Below are 13,368 nucleotides of genomic sequence, written 5' to 3' on the forward strand. Positions count from 1 at the left end.
AGTGAGACCACACATTATCCATTGAAGCTATAACAAGTTGTGTAAAATATGTTGCCAGAATATGTACTGAAATCTGCTTTATGCTCACAAAAGCCATTAATTTAAGAATCAGCTCATACCACATGGAGAATAAAGTAGTAAAAGAATCATTGACTGGTTGGATATTAAGAATTTGGGGCCTGATTCATTAAGGATCTTAATTGAAGAAACTTCTTATTTTAGTCTCCTGGACAAAACCATGGTACAATGCAAGGGGTGCAAATTAGCATTCTGTTTTGCACATAAGTTAAATACTGACTGTTTTTCATGTAGCACACAAATACTTGATAGCTTATTTGTACACTGAAATTTAAAGTTGATATTTGTGTGTTACATGAAAAAACAGTCAGTATTTAACTTATGTGCAAAACAGAATGCTAATTTGCACCCCTTGCATTGTAACATGGTTTTGTCCAGGAGACTGAAATAAGAAGTTTCTTCAGTTAAGATCCTTAATCAATGAGGCCCTTAGTTTCAAGATATACAGTGATTCCAACTGTATTTAAATTAAGTAGCCCAATACAGATATAAGGAAGCAGCCGAGTCAGCATAGGTTAAAGTTAGAGAGTGTAATGGAACAATTAGAACTTTCCACCAGTTAGTCTACAGGCCAAAATAAGATCCTAATCCATGAATGAGTTGTCTGGTTAGTTGCGGTTATGTAAAGTACTGTAGGCCTGTGTATTGTGCCCATAGAGCAAGATTTCCTCCTCCAAAGTACCACTCTTAAAACCAATAATCTGAAGGGATTAGTGCATAAGCATAACTAGGAGGTATGGCTATTATAATATATAATAGGATGAAAGAGGTGGGGAATGGTATACATGGGAGTCAGTACAGATTCTTTCACAAGGCAGTGTAAGTATGAGATTAGTGGTTACATTATAATTCTGCATAAAAGGAGAAATCACTCAATTTTGATATACTGGGTATCAGAGTTAAGAGGGGGTTCTGTGGTGAGTCAGCAGCTTGCTCATTTACTCCATAAACCAGCTAACATGACTGCTGGAAATTTCCTCTCTTAACTTTCCCCACAGTGTCGGAGTCCAGTTAGAAATGTATTTTCCAAGCATAAGGGTTTGCCAAACCATTGCGCATTTATTTCTCTACTACAAGATCAGTGAAGCTCTGTTCCCTTTGGCACGATTACAAAAACTACTGTAGATTGCCAATAGCGGCCTGCATAAAAACCTGGCATGGATTCTGAAAACACAGTTCAGCATATATTGTCCACCCAAACATAATGGCTAGGGCTAAGCCACAGGATCCTAGATTTGCTGATTGCCACCCACCCCCCCATCACTGCCCACCAGACCTCTACATACCAGTCATAATGCACACCCTAGGGACCCCCACCGTTCAGCAGCATTCACCTCCATCACTATGCTTCTTGTCCGTGGCAGAAGTGGTGGTTCAGAGAATTCTCCCAAACGGTATATTAGCGGAAAATAAGTTTGTAAGTGGAGATATCCTTTATCTAATAATGTATAACTCCAGAACTATATGTGGATTGTATTTGGTGTGTAGTATATTTGCTGGCCTGAGCAAGGTCAATATTAATTGTAAAACCCCAGTGTTAGATTTCATATCAACATCTTAATCCTTCTTCTTTATTAATAACGCCTCACTGGCATCACCAGTTCTTAATGGACTGCAGTTATATTGGACAGAGGCGTGCTGTTGCTGTATGGAGCAAGGAAAATGCATAGTTGACAACTGTCCCTACTTTCTAGGGAAATCCCCAGGTTTTAAAAATGTGTACCTGGAAATGTGCCTTTTTTTTGAATATTGATCAACTATTATTCTTGTTGCATGTTTTTGTCATATTCTGTTACTCTCTAGCAGGGTTTCCCAAACCCAGTCCTCAGGGCTCCCCAACAGTGCAGGTTTTTCCGGATCACATGAGACATAATTAGGGCCACCTGTGGATCTGTTACAATGTGTCAGTCAGTAATGAATACACCTGTGCTCCAGCAAGGCGATAGGGAAAACCTGCACTGCTAGGGAGCCCTGAGGACTGGGTTTGGGAAACCCTGCTCTCTAGACTTTAGACATTAATAATATAAGGTCTATTTAATATACAAAAAAGTGCATTATTATTAAATTCAGTAAACATGACCTGCTGGAGACTGTATGTGGAGTAACCGGCATGGAGGCACTGGTGCAGCTGTCTAGTGTCCCTGGGAAATATATTACAATGTTGGCAGTTATGGAGAACGATATGAAACACTGATGCACAACACAGGAGAAGCAGGACAGATACAGGGGCACCCGGGAGGCAGGGACAGAAGTGATACAGTAGTATTCCTGCCCTGGGTCCCCCTGCACCTCTCCTGTACCAGGTCTTACAGTGACAAATGGGCGGGACCCGGGTATTGAGGTCAGGCTGTCAGTCAATCAGAATGAATGGGCTTGCCAGACTGTCCCTATACAACTGCAGAGCTTAGTCCCCGACCGTGAGACATAATCAGTCTAAAGTTTCTCTGGCTGGGAGCCCCCTCACGACAGGACAGGTAAGTAATGTACAGAAAAATGTGTTACAGGGAAGTGATGAAGAAAGGAGAAATGTTTCGTCAGGGGTGGAACGTCGCCATCGCTAGGCCCCAGAGCAAAATCTGAATGGTTAATGTCATACCTGCCAACATTTAGAATCACAAATCAGGGCAAAATAAGCCCTGGCCCCATTTCTCCCAAAACCCCGCCCACAACTTGGAAAATTTAGGTAAAGCTCAATCCACTTTCTGTTAAGCACTGCCCCGTGTGCAGCCCACGAACAGGGATGTCCCGCCAATATCGGGACAGTTGAGAGTTACGTAATGTGGTCCTGCACATGCTTAGTGAACTCTGTGTGTCACTGCGCAGGCTCTTAGATGAATGTGGGTGCAGGCAGTGGTGAAATTACCACTGTTTACATTGTGAGGTGTCTACAGGCATCTCCTCACTTCCTAGCCCCATAGCGGCTATACACCCTGCAGCAGCGCTAATTCTTACACTGTGTGTTGCTACATCCGTGGGTAAATGTGTTACAAGGGAGAGACGAGATAGAAATGTTATATATAGAGCTGAAAGGGGCATGTATTACTAAAGAGGGGTGGGAAATGTTACACGGGTGGGGGAAGAGAGTTACAAGGGATGGTTGAGCAAGAAATGTGTTATAGAGATGGGGAGGGAGAATTTGCTACAGAGCATATTTGCCCACTATCCGGGAGATTCCAGAACTCTGGGCAAGTCTCCCAGACTCCCGGGAGAGCAGGCCATTCTCCCGCATCCTGTCCACTTCCTATTGGAGCAAGATGGGAATCTTCATGACGTCATTTATGATGAATGACGCAATTTCTGATGATCTGCTCCACTCTGCAGTTGAGTTTCATCTCCCCTCTGAGATTTCATGGAGGGCACAATAGAAAAGGTAGTAAGTATGCAGTAGAGGGGCATGATATGCCACCTATATAATGCCCCCTATGTCATGCCCCCTCTGGAGCTGAATTTAACAATTTTGATAGGTGTGGTATGACTGCAATGGGGTGTCTCTTTTCCTGTAGTACATTCAATTTATTTTACTGTTAAGTTTTATTGCAGCCCTTACTGGATTCTGTCTTGAACCAAAAAAGAAGGAGAAGAGTTGCCCACAACCACTGTAAAGCAGACATTTAATCTAAGAATAAGTTATGTTTCAGTGAGGTTTGTCAGCCTAGGGTTGGCAGGGGATGCTTTGTGAAGTAAAAAATGAGAAAGATATATCTTCATTTGTGTGAAATATCTGTCTGATTCCCACCATTTCCACCAATTATTAGCAGAACTTAGTGATTAAAATGTTCCTTAAATATGTGCAATATATACAGTGTAGTGAGAAGCATTATCAACGCCATAGGGTCAGCTTCACGTAACTGTGTCTGACTGAGCTTTAAGGTTTCAGTGTAGTGTATTAAATAATAATAACTCCACCGCCTCTCTGCTCGAATTCTTCACTCATGCAGTATTGTTGGTGGACAACACTATCTATCTAAGAAAAAAGACAGAAGTGACGAGACTCCAGCGATATTCGCTGTACCTCCCTCGCTCCTTCCAACCCTGTCCTTCTTCAGAAAGGGAGCCACAGAGAGCCTGTGATGTATGCACAGAGGGCCTGCACGAGATCCAGAATCCCAACCACCCACTAAGTTACATTTTGAAAACCAGGTTTTTGCTGCGATACTCCACCCAAGACTGAATTTTCGCGTGTGGGTGGAAATTTTCAATATTAAGAGAACATTCAGAGATGAGAGGTTATATATGTTTTATATTAAAGGGTTTGTCGAAGAAACCATGTAGTCTTTGAAACATACTGCAGAAAACTCTAGTTTTTCCCACATGCTTCCTCTTACTGCCAATCCCTCAACCTATTTATTTGAGAATGTAATGACGCATCCTTGGGCTGCCAAGATCATTTACAAGTCCTATGGGCAGAAATTATAGAACACTTTTCTGAAATCTACTCCAGCTCCCACCCTGATTAACCTTACCCAGTCAAGACAGCACTCAAGTTTGTTTAGTATTATCTCCACAGCAGTGTCTTGGAGACACTTTAAACTTGCAGAACCTACACATTCCATGATCTTCAGTTTACTGTGTACTAAGCCAGATGGAATATGCTCATGGAAAGAGGACATTTTCCTTCACGGTTTTGTCTGAGTCTATACATTTTCCTCTAATTATGTGATGCGGCTGAGGAAAGATTGCACGCCAATGAGCAGGTGTTACAAGTTAGAGAGAGACCATCATTTAGTAGTGAAGTTAGATTATTAGTTTTGGATCATCATTTACATTAACAATCACCAACACACAGTGAACATAATTTACAAAGTGTACTGGATTCACATCGCAAAACACAGTGCTTAGTACCACTGCCCGGCGGATGGGTCCACCCAGCATACAGACTCTCAGGTCACACCTCCCCAAACTGCAACTGTGCCCAGGGCGGAACAATAAAATAAAATGTTTAATGTTTTTCTCCTAAAATATTACTCAGTTTATTTTAATTTATGGATTAAATCAGGGGTCAGTTAACTTTTTTACCTTTTACCCCCAAATATATTTAGATACGCCGACGTTACCCCCTTGATTTGTAAGCAAGGAAATCATATATTATTAATGATTGTAATTCAAAATTTTATTGAATCTATTCAAAAAAAGTCTTTGAAAGTTTCAACTTCAAAACTTCAGGTTTTGGAGAAATGATGTTAGTTCATTTTTAATACGAGAGCATCAATATTGGGGCATTTTGATGTCAGAGCAATTTGGATACAGTCTTCAGCGTCCAATCAATTTCTCTGCTTTGTTTTTATGTTCGTTAGAGTGAAAAATCCTTGTTCGCAAAGGTAGGTTGTTGGAAAAGGCAGCAACTTTTTGACTGCCTCCCCATGTGCAATTTTGATGCCTTTGCAGCTGTTGACATCTAAAAATAAGACAGATCTGCTTTGTTTTCAAATGCAATACATGCTTCATTATTGCATCGAAGCTCAAGAAGTGCCTCTGCCTACCCTTGAGGCTCTTCTGGTACAACAGCAATTTCACATTTAAAGGGGTCTACAATCCAACTGACAGCATGTGAATCGGCAGCATTACCCCCAGGAATTTCATTTTTACCCCATTTGGGGTAATTTACCCCTGTTCCCTGACCACTGGATTAAATGAATCCTGTGATTAAGGCTTTGTTTTTTTTACATTGGGTAAAGTGTCCCCTAGGAATGCACTTGGGGGGTATATTTACTAAACTGCGGGTTTGAAGGCGTGGAGTTGTTGCCTATAGCAACCAATCAGATTCTAGCTGTCATTTATTTAGTACATTCTACAAAATAATAGCTAGAGCCTGATTGGTTGCTATAGACAACATCTCCACTTTTTAAAACCCGCACTTTAGTAAATATACCCCCGGATCTCTGCCAGCTCAGGGCTGGTCCAAAATTCAAGTTTGTACAAAGTGATAAATATTTGTTTGCCCTTCTGGAAAGCAAGGATTGCCCCTGGCAATGCACCCTCCCACCCCTTTATAGCATTTTATTATCTGAAATCTTTATTTCTACTGCTCTGCAGACTAGAGACCCTCCATTGTAAGTAACACCATCACTTTCTCTTTTCTACCACTGTAACTTTCTCTATCTCCTCCACCTCAGGTGCAACTGCAGCCTATTTGTTATTCACAAAGACCTAGTGACTGAGTAATGAGGGAAAAGTACCTTGTGTCTCAGTGATGTCTCCTAGCCTTTAGTGCAGGCCTGGCCAGTTATTGTATAACTACAAGTCCCAGCATCTACTGTCAAAGCATGCTGGGGCTTGTTAGTTCACAACACCTGGAGAGACAAAGGAAGGCCAGGCCTGCTTTATAGTGACTTATAAAATCCATTGTCATGAAAATTAATTCAGCCCAAATTATCTGTGTGTAGGTGACAGATCCACTTCAGGGTGTGATTTTCAATATGTCATTGTGTTGTAATTGCAAGTGAAAGCTTTGAGTAGATTGCGTAATATAAAATGCTATATAATAACACTGAACGCCTTCCTATGGTCTGTTCTTTTTGCAGATTTCACAGACCATGGTGTGCAAAGAAGTGCGCCAGATTTCCAGCCGCAGAAGCCCAATGTTGCAGCACCTGCAAACAGTTTATCTGCTATTACACATACAAACTCTGTTGTTCATGCACAAACCCCACTGCACACCAGCACCCCAGCAAATGGTCAAAGTTCAGGACACACCAACATAAATCCGCATACACACGGACACAACGCAGTGCGTACAGATAACTTTGTGTATCCTCAGAGCCCTGTGCATGCCAGTACCCCCATAAACACATACTGCCTGCCATTGCAGGCACAACATAATCTTGTCCACACACAAAATACAGCTGTTCAAACACAAACTAGTATTCTTGGACACTCAAGTTCTTCCCCGACACACAGACCATTGCTACAAGCTGACCATGCAACACAGCCGCAAAGTCCAACTGTACAGCAAAAGCAGAGCCCTCCACGTGCACATGTGCATTTTAACAGTCAGGTGCACACACAACATCATGTTACACAATCCAACAGCTTTGTGCAAAAAAATAGTCCTCCTGTGCAGTCCCAGAACGCCGAGCAGATACAAAACCGACCTACGCAAATACATAGCAGTAGAACGACACCGGAACAAACTGCACAGGCAAACAATATTGTACACACACAGGTCTTCAATACACACCCACCTTCTCCTGTACACTCGCAAAGTGAAGGAAAAACACCCACTACTGTGCAAGCTCTAGCCCCAAGCCCACACTCTCCTCTGCAGTCTCAGAGTCTTGTAACCCAAGCACCATCTGCTGTGCACACACAAAGCACACATTCACCTAGTTCTGCAGTTCAGGCACCCACTGCTGTGCACACACACGGTGCACTTGCACAGACAAATATCCCTAAGCAGACCTCAATCCATTTTCACAGTCCTCTCTGCACAGACACTCCGTGTATACAAACAAACAACACTGTGCACACACAAAGTCAACTTGTGCACTCAGGCAGCACTGTGCAAGCACATAGCTCAGTACGCACACAGATGCCTTCTATTACATTACACAGTCCTATTCACAAACAAAGCCCCCAAACGCACAACACTGTGCACATACAAAATGCCTCTCTACAAACATTCAGAAATCCCTGTAACCAGAGTCAGTCTGTACCAAATAACAGACCTGTGTACCCACACAATCCTGCACAGCCATCCAGCATAGACAGGTGAGTCTATTAAAATTATCCTGATTCTACCTTAAATGTTTATATCTTGTGGGTTCAAGTTGTTGTAACGCAGCAAAAAAAGGCATTTGCGTTGGACCCACCAAGACAGAGACCTTTAGACTTGAAAGTAATGTAGCCTGCATATTATACAAGAGCTCATATCTCAGCCCCCTGCTGTTCTAGAACGTAATGTTTCAACCATAATTCAAACTGTCCTTATAGTAAACCTAGGTTACTTTCCAAAATCCCTCCCAAATTATAAACATGTAAGAAACCCTCACACAGCATAATTTTAACCAGTAAAAACACAAAGAAAGTATTTTTTTTTTGAGAAAACTTAATGCACTCTTTTTGGGATACAAGTTCTCCTTATGTTCTGGAAGAGTGTTTCTTAAGTCCAGTCCTCATGCTCTCCCCAACAGCTCATGATTTGAGGATTTCTGTCTGTGGACAGATGTAGGATAATTACTGACCCAGCCAAGCAGGCTAAGTCACCTGTGCATGATTAATGAAATCCTGAAAACATGAGCTGTTTGGCTGCATGACAACTGAAGTTAAAACTACATTTGCCAACTCCCCCCACCCTCCTCTCCAGGAGAGTAGGCAAGTATGTATAAAACACACGTTCTTATAAGAGCATGGTAGACTACTAATGTAACCTTTACCTTAGGCCAATTTATGGTTTAATGCAGCCCATAATTGACTGGACGGCAGGTATGATATATATATATATATATATGACGTATAGGGCACATTTATCATCATATAGTAATCCAATATCCAAAATAGTGCTATCATGTTTTTTCAATTATCTGGGTGATGTACTTTGATTTATTATATTATTGGTATTCTCTATAAAATACTGTGAGTATTAAAAATGGGACTTGTACCCTCAATAAGGGCACCATTATGTACTGTGCTATTAGGTGTGATAAAGGTAATACAGATTTTCATGACGTAACAAGGATCACTCGCTAGAATTGTATAGGATTTGACGTATAGTTTTGTTTATTAGGACAGGAGAATGTGTGGTATTGGCTAATAATATATGTACTTCCTTAAAACGAGTTAAAGTGTTGTTTTCCGCACTTATTGAACATAAAGTCTTTTTTCCACTTAAAAACGATGGTTGTGAACATACATAATATAGCACTAGAATGTTGGTAAAGATGGCAGCACAACTGCTGCTCGACCTCAGAGGACCATCATTCAGTTTGGTTACATTTGCTGGTTGCCAAGTTGGTCAAAATCCGTCTTTTCTTCTCTGGGTTTGTGCAGCTGGGTCTCTTCCATCTTCATTGCAACCTGTTAGTCATCTTTCCCAACACATTTCCCATTATGGCCGACAATGTTCCTATCTTATTCAATGGGATTAATATCTGGCATTGCAGAAGTTTCTTGGCGCACACCGCTATGTCAGGCCAGATGCCATATACCAGCTGTGTTATCACAGTATGTGTAGCCAGCTGAAATGTACATAGAAAAGGTCATTTACTAACCACATTTCTGTTTGTGCAAGTTTGTCCAATTGTCCACTGTGCAGAGAGCACACTCACAAACCAGCTCCATTCCAGATTTTGGAAGGATCTTTGTGATCCTGCTAGAAATGGATATGATGAAAAGTGTAAAAACATCACTTCAAAGTCCTATCTACTACCACATTCTACATTGCTCAATGTACCTCTAGACATGTGTTCTACCATATAAAGTTTGCCGGGAAGGGTCAAAGTGTTGGCTGAGTCCTGGTTTCCACCAGCACAAAGGACGTTTAGAAATCAAATCCTTTTGTGGCAAGAAAAATGCTCCATGACCCTTCCCCCACCGCTTCTAAACAGGGAAAGCCCTGCTAAATGCCACTGTTAAACCCCTGAATTTCATTTAAATCAAATCTCTCCTCTTTGAATGTTGGTGAATAACTAGATGTGATTATGCGTCTAACACTGCTTTCTCCAGCTCTTGGATCTGGATTGGGGCCTAGTTGTAACAAATTATATATATTTACACAAATGTAATATTTTCCCAGTGTTCTCTTAACGTTTGCTGATGATCTGTGCACATGTTTTCAGTAGACTGATAAAAACATATGTTTTCATATTACAGGCCTGGAGTCACAATTTCTAATGTGAATGTTGCTTCCACAACTTCTGCAGTAAATTCAGTCACTTCACATCCTGTTTCCCCGCCTCATGTGTCAAAGGTTGCACCTCAGATGCCTGTAAGTCCAACCACAAGGACAATGGAACAAATGTCAAGGCAGCTATCACTAAGTACTACTTCTGCTCCCACTGAAGCATCTTCTCCTGCTGCCCAGTATAGTGCCCCCACTGAGACCAGCTACCCTCCACAGCCAGCTCCTGTGTCTAGTTCTGTTATACCACAGAGGAGAAGTATCACTATATCACTGACTGGAGCTCCTATAAGCTCCCACGGTGTGGAAGTCCCAACCAGTCCTCCACTATCACCAATGGGAAGTCAGTGTGAGCTCCTGTCTCATTCCCCAACGCCATCATTTCCCATCAGCACTGCCTATTATTCAGGTAGCCCTTGCCCTCCAAATGCCCAGCCACCTATCTTACCTGAAAAGTGCCACACTCCAGCTACTGGAGACAAGTCGGGGACTCTTGGGAGAGCCAATGGACACCAGGAAGACAAATCACCCTCATCAACTAAAGGTTGGTAAAATAAATACTGCTTTTCACGTTATGATTTTGAAACTTTATTTGAATGCATTGAAAGGGTGACCTTTTCCACGTGTCTTTCAATATTCAGATGGACAACAGAATACTCCTCCAGTCGGCAACTTCGTACAAGATTCCTCTAAGTTTTGGTATAAGCCAAACATCTCCAGAGAGCAAGGTAATGAATAATCCAGCATATATCATGTACAGTTATGTAGCTCACTCTGTTGTGTACATTTGGCCATATGCAATAAAGAGTGGTCTGTCTTCATTGGCATATAATTGCTGATTGCGAAAGCAATGTTTCTGGTGCACAGGAGTATGTGAACAGATTAGGTGCGAGCGACCAATTTGAGTGCTCCAGTCAATGTAGTACTCTACTTTCAGAGCACTGCATAGTCAACGAGGTCCAATACTACATGTACATCACACTTCTACGCTGGTACCTGAATAAGCCCTGAGTGGTAGAAAGTTATGTGTGAACTAGTATCGTCTTGCAGAAATCCTTCTTGGATTTATATAATTCAGTGTAACTACTTTCCTATGACATCTGGTGGTTGCAGAACCTTCATTTAACTTTTTGTACCCCTAAAACTAATATATTGTTTGTGGTCTGCACATCCGCCCCCTTTAAAAGCAGTACATACATGTTTAGTTTTACTCATGTTTTTCTTAAAATGCTGCTTTTCTTTAAACGATTTGTCGTTTACATTCACACTATCTAGATATCTGGAAGAGGGCTTGTTTACAGACATTTTGATTGCCAATAGATCAGCTCAGAGGGTTTATAAGGCTCAAAGATGTAATCATAATAGTAAACATGTTAGTGTGTTTTTGATTTGTCTGGTTTTGCACTAATTTACAATATAACCTATGCTGCTTGAGTCCCGTTACAAAGCTAATTAGTTTTCCAAAAAATATTGATGGATGAGTCTAAAAAAAATATGTAATACTTCAGTTTAATGGTGTTTTTACATTCACATGTACTATTTGTCGCTCTTTTGTTCGTTCTCTCTCAGCTATTGCCCTATTAAGAGGGGCAGAACCGGGTTTCTTCCTGATTCGGGACAGCAACTCTTTTCGAGGGGCGTATGGTTTGGCACTGAAAGTCTCCAGCCCTCCTCCAAATGTGCTGACACAGCCATGTAAAGGTGATTTAGTTGTAAGATTTCATTTAGATCCCCCCTCAATATTTGTGCTATGCTGCATGTAACACAAACTTTCTCCTTTCTGCAGATCCTGCAGAGCAGCTGGTCCGTCATTTTCTCATCGAGACCGGTCCTAAAGGAGTGAAGATTAAAGGCTCCCCTATTGAACCGCACTTTGGTGAGCCAGAAATTGATACCGTTGTTTTGTTTTTCTTTGTTCTGTAATTGTCACTGTTGATTCAGTTAAAGTGGGTGTCCGTTCTTGGACAACTTCCTTCTCCTTGTGACCTATCTACCCAGGGACATCAATTGATATTTCAACAATTACCAAAATATGGGAGCAGATAGTCACAGTGAGATCACTATGAGGTTTAATAGTGCTAAATATGAACCCTCCCCCCCCCCCCCTATTTAGCTTAAATGAAGAGAACTGGATTGATTCAGTCCTTCTTTACTGTGAGCTCACATTGAGAATATTCCTCTATTGATGGGAGCTGCCTTATTTGCTTCTTGGGGGGAACAGGTTAAAATGAGGGGTGGGGGTGTCTGGTAGTGGATAGCTCTTTAAGCATACTTCATGTACTATACTGTTCCATATTCCATGTATCAAATAATAATATATGTGCCAGACTTCTGAATGGAGCTGTCATTTTTGCATTGCTTTGTGGCCCATCTATTAAGCTGGGCAACGGGAGGCAGCCAATAATGTCATATTATAATAATGGTAAGCCGAGGCCCCAGAATTAGAAGCTGGGTTACTAATTGTATGAGAGACTAATTACCAAAATACCAAACAAGGAGGATAGAGGAAAAGCAGTAGAACTTAGCTGTTACAGAGGGTAAGCAGACTGTATTGCAACACAAGTAAAAGTAATCCTTAGATATCTGCCTCTTCTACCAATGTACGTCTATAGTTGCGATTTCCCTAGCAGCAAGGACTCCGCGTTCGCCTCATCCACTACTGCTTCCCCTGATTTATTCTTCTGAGGTTTTTGTGCACAAGTTAATCTGTCCTGGCGGTCTGTAAACATGAATGAGAGATCCTGTATTTCAGTGGTGTAGACTGGGCTGTCCAGTCATAATTCTTTGTGCTGTAGAGGTTTTCTGTCTGGCCTCATGTTTCTCAGCCATGCCTGCGTGGGCCGCTTTTCATTCCTGGTTCTGCGGCTTGATGAGATTTTTGTGGCTCAGACAGATGTTGGTACAAATCATTATTGAGGTCTGCTGCTCCAGACAAAATACTCTTTAGTCAGATATATATTGGCTGTTTATTCCTATCAGTTACAGCCATTCTTAAGCAGTAAACAAGAGAGTGCATTTGTTTGTGCTGGCATAAAACTGTTGTACTGGTGAATAGCAGAACATTTTGTTGACAAGATTAAAATCATTCACAAGTTATTTTCATGACTGACAATCATATAATTTAAAGGGACTCTAATCCTATATACTTTGATTTTGCCTTTGTATTTGTTTAATGTAAACGTGAAGCGATGAATGACAATTTATTTGGGGCGTGGTCTAGTGTCAAGTGTTGTGTGCGGATATTGGGGTGGGGTGTGAAGTTATTGTGGGTGTGGTCAGGTGTAGAAATGACTGGATATATGGCAGCACGCAGTCAGAGGAGTGGTAGATACACAGCCTGAATTTACTTTTAGTTAGGACTCATCATTTTGAAATGAAAACTGGGACAACAATGTGACATGAACTTTCTCCAGGCCTTAACATCCACCCCATACTTTACTTTATATTTCAAATAT

The 13,368-nt window shown here is 41.4% G+C and overlaps 1 protein-coding gene across 3 annotated transcripts in view; it reads left to right on the forward strand.

Moving 5' to 3' along the window:
* Window positions 1–13,368, forward strand: part of TNS2 (tensin 2) — a 104,673-nt gene that overhangs the window by 83,420 nt on the left and 7,885 nt on the right. For all 3 annotated transcript variants that reach the window (XM_075199156.1, XM_075199158.1, XM_075199157.1), the window contains exons 19-23: window positions 6,600–7,785; window positions 9,886–10,457; window positions 10,555–10,641; window positions 11,483–11,614; window positions 11,700–11,789. In XM_075199156.1, the coding sequence (XP_075055257.1) occupies window positions 6,600–7,785; window positions 9,886–10,457; window positions 10,555–10,641; window positions 11,483–11,614; window positions 11,700–11,789 (2,067 nt within the window). The remainder of the gene's footprint in view (window positions 1–6,599; window positions 7,786–9,885; window positions 10,458–10,554; window positions 10,642–11,482; window positions 11,615–11,699; window positions 11,790–13,368) is intronic.

This window comes from Mixophyes fleayi, chromosome 2, assembly GCF_038048845.1.
Source record: "Mixophyes fleayi isolate aMixFle1 chromosome 2, aMixFle1.hap1, whole genome shotgun sequence".
Taxonomy (NCBI): Eukaryota; Metazoa; Chordata; class Amphibia; order Anura; family Limnodynastidae; genus Mixophyes; species Mixophyes fleayi.